The 18,840-nt window shown below is 36.2% G+C and overlaps 3 protein-coding genes across 7 annotated transcripts; all 3 read left to right on the forward strand.

The window, feature by feature from the left end:
• Positions 1-268: 268 nt before the first annotated feature.
• On the forward strand, positions 269-8,064 carry LOC127813663 (protein OVEREXPRESSOR OF CATIONIC PEROXIDASE 3). Of its 3 annotated transcripts, XR_008026166.1 has the most exons (6): positions 269-509; positions 1,848-2,186; positions 3,924-4,232; positions 5,093-5,211; positions 7,365-7,713; positions 7,819-8,064. XR_008026166.1 is itself a non-coding variant. In XM_052354755.1 (5 exons), exons 1-5 carry the CDS (start codon positions 315-317, stop codon positions 7,372-7,374), a joined length of 972 nt encoding a protein of 323 aa, XP_052210715.1. In that variant the 5' UTR covers positions 269-314; the 3' UTR covers positions 7,375-8,064. The 3 variants fall into 3 exon arrangements, 2 of the variants coding, with proteins under 2 accessions (XP_052210715.1, XP_052210716.1); XM_052354755.1 differs by having other exon boundaries at positions 7,365-8,064; XM_052354756.1 differs by having other exon boundaries at positions 7,416-8,064.
• An 856-nt stretch (positions 8,065-8,920) lies between these two features.
• On the forward strand, positions 8,921-9,256 carry LOC127812835 (uncharacterized protein At1g15400-like). The gene has a single exon (XM_052353361.1). The coding sequence runs from the start codon at positions 8,921-8,923 to the stop codon at positions 9,254-9,256; it is 336 nt and encodes a 111-aa protein (XP_052209321.1).
• Positions 9,257-11,674: 2,418 nt separating this feature from the next.
• LOC127812474 (transcription factor HY5) lies at positions 11,675-15,249 on the forward strand. 3 transcript variants are annotated; one of them, XM_052352871.1, is made up of 5 exons: positions 11,675-11,850; positions 12,158-12,338; positions 12,548-12,704; positions 13,520-13,604; positions 13,939-15,249. In XM_052352871.1, exons 1-4 carry the CDS (start codon positions 11,754-11,756, stop codon positions 13,562-13,564), a joined length of 480 nt encoding a protein of 159 aa, XP_052208831.1. In that variant the 5' UTR covers positions 11,675-11,753; the 3' UTR covers positions 13,565-13,604; positions 13,939-15,249. The 3 variants fall into 3 exon arrangements, with proteins under 3 accessions (XP_052208831.1, XP_052208830.1, XP_052208829.1); XM_052352870.1 differs by having other exon boundaries at positions 13,949-15,247; XM_052352869.1 differs by lacking the exon at positions 13,939-15,249 and having other exon boundaries at positions 11,676-11,850; positions 13,520-13,918.
• Positions 15,250-18,840: the final 3,591 nt, after the last annotated feature.

Below are 18,840 nucleotides of genomic sequence, written 5' to 3' on the forward strand. Positions count from 1 at the left end.
ATACATGTGAACTTATAATTTATAAAATATAATATATAAAATTACAAATAATATGCTAAAATAAATATATATGTTAATATGTTTAACCATGCCAAACACGATAAGTCTTTAACTCGACACAACCTATAAAATTAGGTTCTTGTCCTTCACTTTAAGATATTTAAAGTTAAATATATAATTTTTTATATTTTTTGAAAACAAGAAATATAATTATCATAATTATATATATATATATATATATATATCTTGATGTTTCTGAAAACTTTCATGGCAGCTTTGTAAGAGGAGAGAGAGAGGAGTGACCATTGCCAACGATGGCTTCGTCTTCTTTTCACTCTTTCGCTACTTTCCGACAGTTATCAGTTCCCTATGGGCAACGGCCCTTGGTGCCCTACATCAGACCGATTCCAATTCTGCGCCGTCGCTCCTCGCCTCGCCGCCCTGTCGTCGCCTTCTCTCGCCGCCGGACCAATAGACCGGTCACTTCTTCGAAGAATAGCAAGAGCAAGGTACGCACGCACGCACAATCGTTTCCTTACTTGTGGCCCTTACCGTTTGCTGATAACACTACCCAAAATCTGTTTTCTTGTCGAGATAATTGGAGAGCGAAAACATCCCATTGGAATTAATTACTCGAGTTTTAGCGCGTGTTTGATGTTTCCTTCTGATTTTCCGTACGTTTATAAACAACCAAGCAGGTTGAACTTTGGGTCTCGAAGGGGGCAACCCGGGCAAGGAATTTTTTTTGGGGCGGGGCGGAGTAATTGCTATTTTATCATTCTTATTTTCAGTTTATTTGTACATGTTAATGAACTTAGAACAATTAGTTCACAAACACAAACTAGAAAAACATCATGGGTGCCTTTTGGCGGTTAGGATTGTGCTTATACTACAAAGCTTCCTGGCTTTCAATGTCAAATCAATTTTTCGGCTCTCAATGGAACCATCGTTGGCCTCCCCGTTGTGAATGACCACATTGCAATCATTTATCTGCAGATTGACTTCAAGAGAGAGATAGAACAAAACAAAGAATTTTTCATGTATCATGTCAATATGATGTCAACATGCATATTGTTAAATAGCCAAAATATAAACTGCAAGAGGAAATATTTGACTCTGGTTTGATTGCAAACTTTGTCCTGGTTCCTGAATATTGTGTGTTTTACCATAAAGAGAGTTCCTACATGCCATCGATGCTGAAAATTGAGAATGTGAAATCCACCGGATTGTGTGGCCCTGTTGTTTGGGACTTGGGAGATAAGCCTGTCAAAAGGAAAATCCTCCTTTTTGGCTCTGCAACACGGGGTTATGTGGTCACTCTTGGACACGTTTCTACCTTAATTACAAACACCTCTTCAATTTGTTAGCCCAACTGATATATTTGAAGTATAACAGATTTGTCACAAACATCTCTATTATTTTAGCAGGATTAAGGCTTGTTATAAAAGATTTGGTAGGGGAAAAAAAGAAAGAAACCTTCTAGACAAATAATAAAAATTATCACAAAAAGGCATCAATGGGTATAGCTTCCAATTATAAAAAGAAGAAGAGCACAAGATACTCATAAGTTATAGGTGACCACATGGTGCCTGTCTTTATTTCTTTCCTGTTTGTGTTGCCTAGCTATTGCTTTCCAGCTTTGCAGTCTTAGACTAATGCACCAAAGAACTACTTTGAGTGGATTGAGCTGCTTTGGCTACATTTCTGGTGCATTTGAAATCTTATAGAATCAGCAGCTATCCGGTGCATTTTTCTTTGCTTTTGAAAGTCCTTTTTGTGTCCCCATTTTATTATCTCCAAGAAATAGTATGTATTATGTAGTTGTTGATACACCTTGTTGTGTGCAGCAACAATTGCCTCATAAGGATGTCACTGAGGAGGAGGATCTAGATGAAGATGTTTTTGAGGCACTCTTTAGCCAGCTGGAAGAAGATCTTAAAAATGATGATCCATCACTTGGTGATGGTGATGGTGAAATAAGTGAGGAGGACCTTGCAAAGCTTGAGCGAGAGTTAGAGGAGGCACTGGGGGATGACGAACTAGTGGGGGCATTTATTTCACCTGAGGATGATGAGTTCAATGATCAAGATGAAGAAGGTGATGATGAAGAAAAATTACCCAAGCTTAAAACTTGGCAACTTAGAAGATTGGCTTATGCTTTGAAGAATGGTCGGCGCAAAACTAGTGTAAGCATCTTTATGTCTTAGTTTTTGTTTAATAATTTAGTTGGTCACTGAATCAGTTTATTTGATGCATTGTGGTTCCTCATTTATTGAAATCTGTGGCTATGTCTAAAGGGAGAGAATAAGATTGTAACGACCCGATCGAGCGATAGGAAGGATCGGAACAACTTACCCTGATGAGCCTACGTGAACTTCCCGGGGGGGTCACCCATCCCTGAATTACCCCAGGTTAAGCACGCTTAACTTGGGAGTTCTTTGCCAACATTCAGCCCAAAAGGTATCCAGCTGGTGTTGTTTCCTTTCTTACACTATCCTCGATATATACTAACTTCTCTGGGCTCTCGGGGTATTACATTCTCCCCCCCTTAAGCATATGACGTTCTCGTCATGCGACCTTACAACCGGTCCCAGATCTCCCCCCTTGCATGGCCGATGTGGGATTTGCCTAAGGTGCCTACACGCACCCCCCATAGGGGCCTACACACACCCCCATCGGGACTCAGTCTCCTCACTGAGATTGCCCCACCACCACGTTCAGAGGCTCTGGGGTCGGCTCTGATACCACCTGTAACGACCCGATCAAGCGATAGGAAAGATCGGAACAACTTACCCTGATGGGCCTACGTGAACTTCCCAGGGGGGTCACCCATCCCTGGATTACCCCAGGTTAAGCACGCTTAACTTGGGAGTTCTTTGCCAACATTCAGCCTAAAAGGTATACAGCTGGTGTTGTTTCCTTTCTTACACTATCCTCAATATATACTAACTTCTCTAGGCTCTTGGGGTATTACAAAGATTGTGGGGGTGCTTTTATCGGTGTTTCCCAAAACTTCCTGACTCTATGGATTATGGCTATAAATTCAATTTTGAATGTCTTATTCACAAAGAAAACAAAGTGAATGGACAATGGGCATCTACCATTCAGGTGGAGATCATAATAAATCTTAGCTGTGCACTAGGACTTCAGACTGTTGGAGTATCTGACTGTGTTGACTTCCACACCCGAGTGGAGCTGTCTGAGATGCTGCAAGCCTTCCTGTCTGAGACATACTTGAGGCCATGAGTTTATGGCAATTATGAGCCATTGATTCTGTTTTGGTACTCGGCAAATTAGTTTGCCCAAATAGGCATAGGTTGCTTGTCTAGATGGTTTTTTGATGTGTTGCTCTTAAGATGAGCTCTTTGTTTATTTGTATAAATTTCTGCATGTTTAATATGTAGTTGAATATTGTTCAACAATTTTTCAACTTCTTAATCATTACAAGGTCTTTCCAGCATTTGTTTGTTAGTTTCCTTATATCCAAAACCCGTTTGGGCATATGTTTTAGACCTAGTACATCAAAGATAGTTGTGAACTTTTGCAACTTTAAGAACTTATACATTTGTGTTCGGTGACCATCTATTTGGCATTATTTTATAAACCTCTCGTCAGCTTTAGCATTTAGGCCTTCATGTAGAAGTGATTTTTAACACCTCACCCTGGAACTTGTTCAGTTAATTCAAATAGGGCTTCTGTACTATATTTCCTGCCTGACTTTTTGCAATTCTTTTCTTCTTGTTCTCATTTGGTTCGAATTATTTGCTGTTTCTTTGAATGTCTGCAAGCCTTTTTTTTTTTTACGCATATTATTTAACTGATTCACAGAAATAAAGTTTTAAATCCTTACGTGAATGGCCATTTTGTGGGTAGCCATTTGGTGGATTTTTGTGGTTTTATTTTTTATTTTTCTTCTCTTCCAGATCAAAAATCTTGCTGCTGATGTATGTTTAGATCGAGCTGTTGTCCTCCAATTACTTCGGGATCCCCCTCCAAATCTTTTATTGATGAGTGCTGCTTTACCTGATAAACTCAGCTCAGTAATCACAGAGGCAGAAAGTAAATCTCTGGAAGCAGTACCTTCTGAAACATTAGCAGATGAGGCACAACCTGAAGCTGTGGTGAAAGGGCCAGTTCATGTGATGCAAAGCAGTTGGTCTGCTCGGAAGAGACTGAAGAAAGTGCAAGTTGAAACCTTAGAAAGAGTTTATTGTCGAACAAAGCGCCCCACTGTGAGTGATACATGTTATGCATTGATACTGTGATTTGTGTATGGGAAATTACCTCCGTATGCTATAAGATATGTTTGAAAATAATGGCTTCTGATACAGGGAAAAAATCTATGTAGCACGTCGTTCTGGTAAAGCACTGGGGTAAAAATATTAACAAATGTATTTCTTATGCTAGCAAAATGAAACCATTCAAGATATGCACATAATGATATAGAATCTCTTGGCTTTGTTAGGAATTATGTTGAGAAACAATTACTTTTGGACTAAACTTGTAGCCAACATTTTTATGGATACGTAGATGATGTCTATCATGACCCAAGCTCACATTTTTATTTTACTAAATAGGTTTCAGGTATATTATTTGGTCTTATGAGCCTAAAAGTTAACAGTAGCACTTTGGGTGAAGACTTATGGTGTTGCAATTGGTTTCGAAGTCAATCCAAGACCATTAACATGTGGGTGTGAGTTAAGAGAGAGCATTTGAAAATGACTTGGGGTTAGATTTATGAGATACAGGATTGTTGGCCTGATGATGATGGTAGGGGCTAAAAGGGGGGAGTTTGTCACATCCCAATCTCATATCAGTAGTCTACTTTGGGTATGGATATGTTATTTTCCAATTGTTTCTAGTTGACACTTTTTGGAGCTTTCTTTTTCTTTGTTGGGGGGGAGCATATAACATTGCTTGGGGTGTTACAATATCTTTTAGTGGAAGCAATGTTAAAAGGGCGCCCCCCCCCACCCCCCCCCACCCCAAAAAAAAAGAAAGAGAAAAAGGAAATTCACTAATATTCTGTTTACTGTAATGTATATTCAAATTCATGATTTTGTGATTTAACCTTTGTCCTACACCATTGCAGAATGCAATGATTAGTAGCATTGTGCATGTGACAAATCTGCCTCGTGCTAGAGTTTTGAAATGGTTTGAAGACAAACGTGCTGAAGATGGGGTTCCTAGCCATCGCATCCCATACCAACGGTCTGCTTCTGAAATCGCTTATTTAACTGTCAAGATAGATGCTCATGTATTCAAATCTGTTCTGCAATTGTATTTGTGTTGTATGTTCAATACTTGATTCACTTCTTTTTTCTTTCTTTTTTTTCCTCCTTTCTAATTGCCCCTTTCCTGCAGTGGATTTCTTAGCCTCATCATGGCATATCAGAATCAACAAATTAAAAAGTATCGTTATGTGATTAAGCCCATCCATTGAATCTGCTTACATGTCTTCCACTTTAGCCTCCATGACATTTTTTATCTATCAACTGATTGCCTTCCTTCTCAATCTGCCCACTGGTCCTATCTTTATTGTTTTCTTGAGGGTTTTCTGGGAGATGGAAACGTTAATGTTAACGTATAGGTCATTGCGGTGCCTAGTATTCACATAATACATATTATTATGTGTAGCATCGGGGGCTTACATCAAGATAAAGACTTGATGAATCAGTATACTAGCCATAATAATGGAGTACAAACAATCTTCTTGTTGCATTGTTATAATGTCCAATATGGTGCAGTTTTGCCTAAGGTAGTGGCATCAGCATGAGCATGCCACAAGGAATTCAAGCAAATAGCCAAGTATCCTAGACTTGGCACCTGTAAGTTTGGACCTGATCATAGTCCTCGTCAACAAGAGTCTCCTGTTTGCTTCCTTTTTGAAGATGATTTTGGGCTTTGCTCTTGCACATTTTTCACTCTTCTATTAACTGGTCCCATGACACTGCATAATTGTTAGGTGTTTTTTCTGTCTGCAAAATGATTGGTTTAATATTATCTACTCAAAAATTAGTATACCAATTATAATAGTTTAATGCTTCCCAACTCATTATACTTTTTACCGGACAATTGAAAGTGAAAATCAGCTAACTGATGGTCAATGAGGCTAATGGAACTTACAAATGTAGAAATTAAAACATTCTGAAACTACGTTATGGACCTTTGTATTCATAACCACTGTGACATATGCTTGCTTGTTATGGCTGGAAAGAACTATGCAAGGGGGGTTGTGTGAAACTACATTATGGACTGTTGTACCTATGACCATTGTGATATATGTTTACTTGTTATGGCTGGAAAGAATTACATCAGTTTATTGTGTGAAACTGCATTATGGACCCTTGAGACCATTATGACGTATGCTTTTTTGTTATGACTGCAAAGAGCCATTTCAGAGTTGGTGTCTGCCTACGGCCCCCCCTCCTCCTGTGCTTCTGTTACTTGAAATTTATTTCTTCTTCTTCTTCAACATGGTTTGAAGATTGAGCGTATTCATGAGACTGACAGTTGTGTTTGCATATTAGAATTAATGAAAGATTATATTATGATTGAGAAGATCATAATGACTAGTTTGTCTAGGCTCCGGTAAATGCATCAAGTGTCAAACTTGGAATTCTGTTGAAGTGGACCAAGGAAATTCCTGGGTGATATAAGTAAGCAAAACCAAGGAGAACAAAACAAATCAAAAAGGATAAATCAACTTTCATGGATGCGATTTGGACTGAACAAGATTATGGACATCAACAGACTGTTGACAATGCTGAACAATTCAGGGATTGCCCATGTGCTTTGTACTGATGCACATGCATTTTTTGGAATGACTTGAATGACCACCTCTTTTTTTCTTTTTTCTTTTTGGTTTTCTGAAATACGTGTCTAATTTGTATATCACAAACATCTTTTCCAAATTTCTACGTCTCTTCTGCATGGTTTTCATAAAGCAGAAACAATCTCTGTAGAAAGATATTTGTTATTTGACATACATGTCCATAAATAGAAAATAATTCCTGATAAAATGCTTCCCTATTAATCAAGTATATTCTTGGATTTAAGTTCTTTACTTGGTTTTCTTCTGTATGTAACCGTGATTTTGTTCTCAAACCCCCTTCTGAATCAAATTTATGGATGATATCAAGGCAATTTTTGTTTCATCCTTAGTTAGAATTTCCCTAACCTACAAATTAGAAAGCATTAGGTCTCCATGTAGAATTTCTGCTATTAGCATGTTTCTATAAGTAGTTCTATATCCTAAATATAATTAGAACAATGCCGAGATATTGTATTTTGGCCATTCTTCTGATTTATTCATACTGATTTTTTTTCTTTTTTCTTTCCTGATCCTTATATATATAAATGAGACTATATTGAACTAGATTATGTGGGGCTAAAACTTTTGCCTCACCCTGTAGCACTTGAAGGGGAGGGGATACTACTACTTCGCTAAGTTATGCATTTTCTTTCGAGAGGCAAGGGTCACCAGGACTACTATATATAGGAGGATAGGCTTTCCTCTGGGGGACTTCTGAGTCTCATGAAGCATAAACTAGAAGCAACCGAAGGACTCAGAGAGCTAAGAAAATCTGTGTATTATATCCACCTCTGACAGAACGCAATGGATGAGCTGGTGAAATGGAGAGCAGCTGATGAATCCCTCCTGCTTCGCATCAACGACCATCAACCTACCACATCTCAGCCTTCTACATCATGGTATTATCACTTTCTCGACAAACTAGTGACCCGTTATTCTACAATGAATGCTTAGAATTCATAATACTCAAGACATTTATTTGCTATGCCGTGACTGTTACCCAGAAATTTTTGATTTTATGAACCTGGCTCTTCCACTCCTTCTCCGTGTTTGTGTTGTTAGTACTTGCAACAAGCTGGAAAATGGTGACATGCTCGTGGTGCTTGAATCTTTGTTTAAGTTGCTCTTCAGATGTGAGTGTTTGAGACTAGCTATAATCTTTGGAACGAACTTATTCTATGTATTTTGGCCATTCTTTGTTGTTGATTAGCAAATCAGCATAAATTAGAAGGGGCTTTCAATTTTACTCATTTGGCAGTAGCCTGCTCCATCCTTTCAAACACTTCCTGGTAATAGTAATTCAACCAATCATGCAAACTTGTTCTGTATATGTGGAACCTGTGTCTGAGAAAGGGTACAATATTGCCATGCTCATGAAAGCAACCAAAGGCCGCAACTGTTGATATCAAATATAGATTGGAGAAACAATGTTAGTTAAGATGACCACACTTCTGTGCAAAGGACCATCAAAATTAAACTATAGCTTAAAGCAGATGACTTAATGCTGCATAGGCCATACCATGAAGTCTATGGTTGGTTCTAAGAAATGCTGAAGAATGGGAAGAAAAAAGTCATTTCTATACAATGAGGGTGTTTTTATTATATAAGATTTTTCGTTTTGTTACAAGGTTAATCGAGGATTGTTTTTGTATATAATTTTACCTATACTTCTTGTAAGGAGATTGTTTTATAATTTGAACTCACCATTTTTTCAATTAAAAACGAACAATTTTACTATTATTTTTAAATATATATATTTTTTTATTTTTGTGACTTTTCTTCAAATTACTTATTGTGGAACGTCCAAAACAGAGAGCCTCAAGGAAAGATAAATGTACAATTGATAAGAATTAATGTCCCATTATTCATATTCTTCTTAGGTTTTGGCTGGTGGTAAAGTGAGGATGAATTAGGGGTCAAACTATGGACCCCTTTGCACATATACTAATTAATAAACAGTCCCAATTCCCACATAAAGACATTCATTACACAAACGCAGCCAAAAACTTGCATGTTCATCTAAATCCCACTCTTTGGCTTCTTCTCTCAAATGTTACATATATATGCGGATTGAGACCCAAAAAGAACACAAACTGAGTTAGGGGCATGGCCACCTTGCAGAGGTCTTCAAGGTCCTTCAGAAGGGAAGGCTCATCAGGTCTGGTGTGGGATGACAAGCTGTTGTTGGAGAACATGAGCCAGACTCCACAGATGAGGATGGAGCTGCGCCACTGCCAAAGCACCTGCAGCCATGGAGCCCTAGCCCCAATGGACCAGCTCGAGCTCCGCCGCGGCGGCGGCTCGCCTTCGAACTTCCCGCGCAGTCTGTCGACGCCAGTCGCGGATTCCCGGTCCCCGAAGGCGACGGTCGGGCTTGGATTCCCACGCGCGAATGGGAAGCCTCCGATCCATAAGAAATTCAAGTTCAAGAATAAGACCTGACTTCGTGCGTGCGTGCGTGGCTAAGGCTAGCGGCCATGGCCTTCAAATTGGGTCATACATTTTTTCATTGCTTAATTCCATTCATGTATGATTAATTAATCCAAGTGGCTATACTTAATTAAGATTAAGAATCTACTTTATTGTTGATTATGATCATAATAAGCCGCCTAAATTGATGTGTTGATCTAAGTTGTATCATTTATAATATAATTTGAGCTATTAAATCCATTTGAATTGATTCTTTCTAATTCACTTATAGTGGTTTGTTTATATAATCTCAAAAGATTAAAGCATACGACTACGAATCATAAGGTCGGGGTTCAAATCCCTTCTCGTCCACAACTAAACTAAAAGGGAAGAACCTTTTCCATCGGATTTTTTTTTATGAAAATTGAGCCCAAAAAAGGGAGAACTCTCCATTCCTAGTCTAAGAAGAAATGCTTTCATTATTATTTATTCTTAATAAGGCTAATAAATGAATTATAAGTGTTCAAAAAAATCGTTAAACTATGAAAATCGACCGCACCGTATTGTGTGATTTTTTTAGAAGAATTATTTGAGATGGTTTAAGAAATCCTCAAATTGCATAGTTTACAGTTTGATAAAAATGCACTCGGTTAAAAATCGAACTACCTGACTAGTCTAATAATATAAAAAATTAAAAAAATAATAAATTCTAAAATCATAATCTTTCATTCCTCTTTACCCCAACCTTTGTCACACCAACACCGACATCTTTCTCTTTCTGTCAAGTCTTTCACAATTTCAACTTTCATTCTCCCCATCAACAAGTTCAACACTTTGTATCTCTCATCCTCCTCTCTCTAAACTTTTCATTTGGATTTATCTATAGTGCTTGCTACCAAGAATATCTATAGAGTTGCTGATTTATCTCTAGTTGTTATAGGACTTGAAAAAGATGACTAACAAATTATAAGAATTCCTCTCACAATTGTTGCATCTGTTGGGCTCTCATTTGTAGTCTTTTCTCTTGAGATTTTAGTAAATGCCTCTCTCTCTAAAGCAACAATTATTTTAGTGTTGTTGTGTTTGTGTGATATGTGAATATATTTTCATGTTTGGACAAATCGCATAAACCTAACTAAACATCAACGCATTTTGTAATTCTAGTGTTATTTATGGAGATTAAATCAGATCGCATGATTAAGTGATACAAAAATTACACATGCGATTTGCCATATTAAAAATGTCTTAAGCTGGCCAAATCGTACTGTGAATATCTTTAAAATGAACACTTTTTTTAATTGTTTTCAACCATTCTGTTGCTTAATTTATGCAAGCCAACAATTTTTTTATGCATGGGGAAGGAATTTTATTTTAGAAATTGTTACGGGCATTTTCTGAACCTTGGGTTATGGATTGAACTGTTGTGGGCCGGGAATAATCCAATAATTGGGCCCAACCTCTCAAAGTCCAATGGACCTAAAGCCGAAGACACCTCAGCGAGATCGCATGATTGTTAAAGCACGAGCTCCAACCACGATAGCAAACGAGCTCCTGGTGAAGACTCTAACTCACTGACCGACTCGATCAGCTTGCAAAAGAACCATAAAGCATGATAACTGGGGATAATGTCTATTTGTCTTATTCATGATAAACCAGGTCTCAGATAGTGCGAAACTTTTTCTCCCAGTCTTATGAAGATAATAAGGACATATTGTCTCCCACGATATGGCTCACCATTTTGAACTTCGTGTAAATTGCAAACACTCTCGCACTATAAATAGGGGGTCAAAAAATCATTGTAAAAAGAGAACAAGAAGAAAAATATATACTATTACTCTACCAAAATGATCAGAGAGCAATCATTGATTAGGCATCAGTATGGTTGAACTACATAAAATTTTTTGCGTATCGTCTGATTGATTGTGACATTACTTTCTTCCCCTCGTGCTTGGGATTATTCTATCAGTATGAGCCGACGAATCATAATCGATCAATTCTGAACGTTGATAGAAATTTAATTTGAAAAAAAAAAGAAGCAAATTAAACAAAAAATAATTATAAGATGGTGCAATGGGCTTGCTAGAGCCTAGTAGCCAAACAGATCCTTAGCTAGGACATCCAATGAGATATAATATAGGGGTATAATAGTAACTTCATATAAATGATTACCAGAATAACAGAACACTGCGAGTGCCGTCTGGCCAGCAGGGCGGCCCCAATTCAATGCACCAGCCCCCAAAAACTCCTTCCTGACCGTCCGATCATCTGCTAATCCTACGGCCAAAAAGAGTCCGCGCTTCTTATCCGTCAGCCTTTGATTAACCCATCTCCTTATGGCTTTTACGCCTCCACGCTCACCGCTTTCTGTCCGTTCGATCAATACTGATCCGACGGCTTCTGTACTCTCACCACCTCACCGCAGTCTTTACTTCTCTGTAACATTAATCTCTCCCTTCCTCTTTCTGTCTCTCTCTCGCTCCTCGAAGTTGAAGTATCCAAATCTCTCTCTCTCTCTCTTTCTCTCTCTCAAATGCAAGAACAAGCAACGAGTTCCATTGCGGCGAGCTCTCTGCCTTCGAGCAGTGAAAGATCTTCCAGCTCTGCCTTTCAGCTTGAGGTTAAAGAAGGTCTCATTTTCTCTCTCAAATCACTTGATTTTCCTGGGAAATTTAATTTTGTGGCATATGGTTGAATCTTGCATGCGGGGCTAGGTTAGTTGTATGATGTGTGAATGCATGTGGATTTAAGAATTTCGTGAAAGTTCTGAATTTCCCACCTGGGTTCTGGAAATTAAATGCGGGATTTCCTCATCTGGGTCGGTCCACTTTCCCAGGAAAGTTGATTTCACACGAAGATCTGTCTTTCCTTTTTTGAGTTAAAATTTCCGGCGAGCTGATTTGATCATTTGAGAATTACCTTCTGTGATTTTTGAAGGCATGGAGAGCGACGACGAGATCAGGAGGGTGCCAGAGATCGGCGGCGAAACGACCGGCGCTTCGCCGAACGGCCGGGGAGCCGGATCGGCGGTTGGGCCGAACCGGGTCCAGGCCTCGGCCGAAGGGCCAAGGAAGAGAGGCAGGAGCCCAGCCGACAAAGAGAACAAGCGGCTGAAAAGGTGAGCCATCTTGCCACGTGGAGCGCCACATCACTGCTGGGCCCACCTCAAGAATGACGTGGCCTGATCCTGGTGGGGTTGTTCTGGGGTCTGGCTATGTAGTGCTGTAGTTGTAGTAGCATAGCCATTTTGGGAAGGTTAACGCTAACTAACAGTGGCATTTTGGCAATTTTTGTCTCTTCAAAACATAAATAATAATAACAATACAGATTGCTGAGGAATAGGGTTTCAGCACAGCAAGCAAGGGAGAGGAAGAAAGCATACCTAACAGAGCTGGAGGCAAGGGTTAAAGACTTGGAGAAGAAGAACTCTGAGCTGGAGGAGAGGGTTTCCACCTTGCAGAATGAAAACCAGATGCTTAGACAAGTATGCCAATCAATAACCTCCCCCCCCAAACACACACACACACACACACACCTATTCATCATTTCTGTGCATTTCGTGGGTCTCCATACTTGATCGATAAGAACCCCAGTCACTATATCCTTTATGAGTCCGCATGTAATAGCTCACTAATCACACCTAGAGTAAAACAACACATGGGTTGTTTGGGTGGGGGCTTTTTGGGTAGTTAAGTGTGTGTGCTCATCAATGGCTATATATGTGACAATGGTGATGCACCAACCAATTTGGGCTTCCCCATTGAATACATTCTCTTAACTGTCATGGGTAGTTGTGTTTAGGAGATTCCTTGGTAGTTGGCACATTAATTCTTATGTTTTTTCCTTTTCTACATGTGGTTTTTCCGCTTTGGACAGTTAATTTTTCTGCATGGAGATTAGAGAAATGAGTAGAAATTACTAGTTTTGTACAAAAGAGGCATTAGAGTCTTTGGAGGACTGGAGAATTCGGAGGGGAATTTCGAGAAAAAAAATGGTTGAAATAAGGAAACAAGCCGGCGTAGTGAACATTTCACGGCCTTAATATTGATGATATCTGGTTGTGGCCATCAATAAGATGGTTGTAAACTTAGAATTTATGTAGTCGAGCCCACGTTGTGGGATAAGTTTAGGTTTGAGATTGTTGTTGTTGTTCTTATAATGTAATCTAGTGTTTTGATTAATTTGTGGACATTCTTCGTGTGATGCATATTGATCATGAACGTCCTTCATTGCGATGCTTGAAATGGCTGGTTTAGAATAGAACGAGCTTTGAACTTTGCTTGCTGATCTAATTTGCAGATATTGAAGAACACGACAGCCGGCATGCAGGAGGGGAGGAAGTAGGGTCTGCTGCAACATGCTTGTATAATAGATAGAGACAAGAGTGAGTGCACATTAAGAACTTTGAGATTCGCCTAGGTTTTCCTTTCGACTATGAACATACATGCTTAAATCCTGCCAGTTTGTCTCCAATCTAGTACCGAGTGAACTCTCCCCGCCCCATTTCATGGTGCGCGCGTATGAGAAATGTATACCGGGTGACTGCTTTGAAGCCATCGCCCTTCCAATGAGTTGGGAGGTAACGAAAAATGCAGTTATGAGGCGTACCCATAAAAGCAGGCTTTGTTGTATCATTATCATAGGCTTGTTTTGAATGACATAACCTCCCCTTGGCAGGCTAGGTTTTGGGTTTTTGTATGTTACTGACTCTGTGTTAGGTGATCGCAGACGATGACTTCGTGCTTCCATTGATCGCATGCGAGGGCAGTCTTAGAGCCTTCGCGTATCACGCCCAATGTGGTTGGTTTCAATTCGCCCCAAGGTTTGGTTCATTTGTTTTCTCTATACGGGTGAATTATGTTTAAATGGTCTTATACCATAAGGTCTACAAGTTTAAATGACACGAAAGGGGCAAGTTTTTGAGCCAAGAGACTCAGTGCTGGGGAGGGGTAGTCGAAATTGGTGCCAGTAAATGCCAAAAATGACAAAAATCTGGGCCCTAGAGCCTGACCCATTGGTCGACAAAATCTGGCCAAAATGACAAAAATATCCTTCATTTATTTGAAAAATTACTTCTCCTTCCCTTTCACGACCGTCTCCTCTTTCTTTTCTCTCTCTCCCCTTTTCATAGTCGCCTCTACCAACTCCCTTTTGCCTCCCCTCGTGTCGACTGCAGTCAATTTTGCATATGAGTGAGGGATATTTTTGTCATTTTGGTCAAATTTTGTCAACCAATCTTTTAAGTCTCTCTCCGGCAAATAGCATTCTCCCGTAACTAAATAGGTAAGAAAATTAACTTTCTTTCCCGAGGACCTTTTTGGGGTAAGATTGTAAGGTCGGGCCTATGCACGTTTTTAAGTCAAAATAAACAATATCGCGCAGAAGCATTGGGAACTATGTTTTATTTGGTTAGGTGGCTGTTTTCAAATGGTGAATGGGACAGATGGCCTACTTTGGTAAAAGTCCATGGCCAGGAGCTAGCTGTCATGCCAATTAGTTGATTAGTTGGTGAAGAAGGAGGAGACTATCATTTATCACATATATAATTTGCCATATTTTCGAACTTCAACTTCACACTCTTTATCAACTGAATTCTGCCCTATTAGGAAGTGAAAGTAAATGGCATGCAAGGCTGCGAAAATGGAAGATTTTGTGGTACGAATGGCATATTATTATATACGAGAAAAATGTATTATATAATGTTTTAATTTATGTAAAATGTAAGGAATAATTTATAATATTTTTTGTAAATGTAAAATAAAGGGAAGTAATGATAGAATGCAGAAGATAAAGACTATAACTCGAATAAAAAAGAAATTAAATATATTATAAGTTATTACCTAAGCTCCCAAAGGCGAGAAAGGGGGTAGTAAGTAACAAAATGTTATGAGAAGTTAAAAAATATATAGGGTTAAAGATTTTTAAATAAGTCATCTTTTAAACTTATATTGAATTTATGGGTAGATAAGAGATAATTTGTCGAATTTAAATATTTTAATAATCAAGAAAAAAGAAAGCAAAAGCGATTGTGAGAGAATAATATTGTATTCCATATTTAATAAATAAATTTTATTCTTGTTGATGTTTGGAATTAATCGATCGTGATTTGTTGACTCGTATTAATAAAATAAATACGAATGCAAAGAGAAAAAACAAATAGCATAAATAACAAATGATATGTAAGATAATTTTTATATGGTTCGGTCAGAATGATACTTAGTTTACGATCGTCCTTCGATAATTTCGACAGAGTAATAGTATGTAATTAATCATATTCATACAATAATTTTTAATCCTTATTTATAGAGTGAGATATTTACAACTCTATTAAAAAAAATGTTAAAGATTATTAAAAAATGGGACATGTCCATGTAGTCATAAGAACTTTGTACCAATTCTTTTTTAATCAAAAAAATTGGCTTGAAATTTAAAAAATATTTGTTCATCATGTTTTATAAATTATAACAGATTTTGAGACTTCATTTATTTTTTTTACTTTTTAACAAGTAAATATTGACTTTCTAAATTAGGTGGGTTTTGTGCCTTTTATAACATTAAATCATTACTAAAATGATATTACATGAATGTTTTTATAATTCTAAGTGACATTGTTTCTTTTAATAATTATAAAAAATCATGACATGTTAGAGCAATTAATTATTTTTTCTTAATACTAAAATAACCAAATTGATTCGGTTAAAATTAGTGATTCGATTCTATTCAAATTTATATTTCGGTTTAATTCAATTTAATTTCTAAATTTAAGTGTTTTAGTTATTTCGGTTCGATTTTTGTATTAAAAAAATGAAATAACCAAATCGATCGAAATATAAAAATAATGTTGTTTTGACTAATTATTGGATTTTTTTATTTTTTTAAATTTTTTTGATCATTTTTTTTTTTAATTTATATTATTTGAACACCTATTTAGTTAGTTAATTAATTTAATTTAAACAATTTAATTAGTTCAATAACTGATTATTGATGGACCTTAGTTTTTTAGGCCTCTTGTTGGTATAGTCATTTTGACATGATTAGATTTTACTTTAATTTACTTTTGGATTTTCATCATTGCCTTGCTTCAACTTGAAGGTTCGTTTTGCTTTATGATAATTTTTGCTCCATACAATAATATCAAAATATTTTTTGAACATTTTCTTAAAAGCGATGCTTGTTTCCTTAAATATTCAAGAAAAAATATAAGTCTAGACTTAAAAGTAAAAAGATTCGGCTCAAATAATCAGATTTATCACTTTTTGTATTTAAATTCTCATTGGTTTATGAACACTTCATGGGGTTGAGATTTGACCATCTTTGTGGTATGATCATAATCTTATTTTACCTCATATATTTATATACGTCTATATAAATAAACGAATTTTAAGAGATAAGTAATTCATTTATTACACACGATTACCTTATTATAACTCTAGTACAAAAATTAATTGATCGTTGAATGTTATATTGGGGGATCAAATCGTTACCTTTATAAGTTGAATAAGTTTTGGACAAGCTAAGCTTGAGAACAACTACTAAATGCATTCAGCTTTTGACAAATTTGGTGGCGACCAACTCTGACCATCACGACTTTGTTTTTTAATTTTTAAACAAATGAAAAGCATTTATTGGAAAATAAATAGTTATGTAATAAAGCCATACTTAAATAGAATCTATTATCTATCTTCAATAAATAAATTAAAACTTGATACAATGTTTAATATTACATCAAATTGATAATTTTACTCTCATATTAAACCATTACCCTCTCATTATATTTTTTCATTAATCTCTTTCTCTATCTTCTTGTAAGTCAAACCTTTAGTGTCACCTATTATTATTTTTAATCTTATTCACCTTTCATTGTTGATCACCATATTTCACCGGCAACAACGATTGGGTTCCAAATCTAGAGCTCGACATTGAGATGGATCTCATATATTGAAATGTGGAAATTACAAAAAACAACCCCCCCAATACAAATTTCGTTTTTAGTCCTTTTTTGACAAAAAAAATGTTTTTACCCGTTACAAACAAATAGTAACAAATAATAACCATTTTACCACTTTTCACCCCAATCTTTGACTTTTTAACACCCCCACTTTAATTAAAAATTAAGAATAAAAACAAAGACAATAAATTATCAAACTACCTTCAATACAAAACAAACAAAAGGGTTAAATTTCTATTTAACTCCACAAACAAACCCGAGAAACCCCTCATAATTATAATAATAAATTTTTAACTATTAAAGTATTATTATTATTTCTCAATACTAATTCTTATTTTTTAATAATTTAATAATTGGGTGGGTCTTGAACCCACAGTGGGTCCCCCACCCCTTTTTATTATTAAATATATATGTATTATTACATATAAATAAAATTAAATAAATAATTGAAAAATTGTTATTCAATGATTATTATTTTATTTTTCAATTGTAATAATAATTGTAAATCATAATTATAATAATAAATTTTTAACTATTAAATTATTATTATTTTCTAATCATTACTATTATTTTTAAATAATTTAATAACTGGTTAGGTCTAGAACCCACGTTCGGTTCCCCCTAAAAAAAATAATTTACTATTAAATAATATTTTGTTAATAATAATTATTTTTTTTAATTTTTAGTGCTAATGGAACACATTAATTCAAAAAAAAAATAAAAAAAATTATTTTCGGGCTTTGTGGGCCATAAAATCCGACGGCAGACTTTGTGGGCCACAAAGGTCAATGGCAGACTTTGTGGGCCACAAAGCCCCGTGGACGAGTTTTGTGGGCCACAATGCTCGATTTTTTTTTTTTTTTGCAATGAGATTATTTCAAGTTCCCTACTAGTAGTCTCAAAAAATAAATTATTATTAAAAAATTACACTTTTATTCTTGAGTAAGTTTATTATCGTAGCATTATCTTTGCTTTGTCCAATATTAACTAGAACAATTGATCATGTATTGGTTGTGTTGATAGTGAATGGATATCCTCACACAAAGTGAAAGATAATGATGTTTGTTGTGATATATACATTCAATTAACCCAATAAATATAAAAATATATCATTTTAGTGCTAATAGAACACACTAATTTAAAGAAAAAATTAAGAAAAATTAAAAAAATATATTTTCGGACTTTGTGGGCCACAAAGCCTAATCGGGCCTTGTGGGCAACAAAGCCCGATGCCCAGGTTTTGTGGGCCACAAAGCCCGATTTTTTATTTTTTTTTTACAATGAGATTTTTTCAAATTGCCCACTAGTAGTCTCAAAAAATAAATTATGGTTAATAAATTACACTTTTATTCTTAAGTAAGTTTATTATCATAGTATTATCTTTGTTTTGTCCAGTATTAGATAGAACAACTAATCATGTATTGGTTGTGTTAATAGTGGATGAACATCCTCACATAAAGTGAAAGATAATGATGTTTGTAGTGATATATGCATTCAATTAACTCAATAAACGTAAAAAAAACATCATTTTAGTGCTAATGGAACATACTAATTTGAAAGAAAAATCAAGAAAAATTAAAAAAATTCATTTCCAAGCTTTGTGGGCCATAAAACCTGATTTTTTTTTTTTTTTTTTGCAATGAGATTTTTTCAAGTTGCCCACTAGTAGTCT

Source organism: Diospyros lotus, chromosome 11 (assembly GCF_014633365.1).
Source record: "Diospyros lotus cultivar Yz01 chromosome 11, ASM1463336v1, whole genome shotgun sequence".
NCBI classification, from domain to species: domain Eukaryota; kingdom Viridiplantae; phylum Streptophyta; class Magnoliopsida; order Ericales; family Ebenaceae; genus Diospyros; species Diospyros lotus.

Bases quoted from the DNA above. Each gene is read 5' to 3' on its own strand.
- LOC127813663 (XM_052354755.1), top strand. From the start codon at position 315: ATGGCTTCGTCTTCTTTTCACTCTTTCGCTACTTTCCGACAGTTATCA. The intron at 510-1,847 runs GTACGCACGCAC...TGTTGTGTGCAG, and splicing joins CGAAGAATAGCAAGAGCAAG to CAACAATTGCCTCATAAGGA. The intron at 4,233-5,092 runs GTGAGTGATACA...ACACCATTGCAG, and splicing joins GTCGAACAAAGCGCCCCACT to AATGCAATGATTAGTAGCAT.
- LOC127812835 (XM_052353361.1), top strand. From the start codon at position 8,921: ATGGCCACCTTGCAGAGGTCTTCAAGGTCCTTCAGAAGGGAAGGCTCA.
- LOC127812474 (XM_052352871.1), top strand. From the start codon at position 11,754: ATGCAAGAACAAGCAACGAGTTCCATTGCGGCGAGCTCTCTGCCTTCG. The intron at 12,339-12,547 runs GTGAGCCATCTT...ATAACAATACAG, and splicing joins GAGAACAAGCGGCTGAAAAG to ATTGCTGAGGAATAGGGTTT. The intron at 12,705-13,519 runs GTATGCCAATCA...TCTAATTTGCAG, and splicing joins AAAACCAGATGCTTAGACAA to ATATTGAAGAACACGACAGC.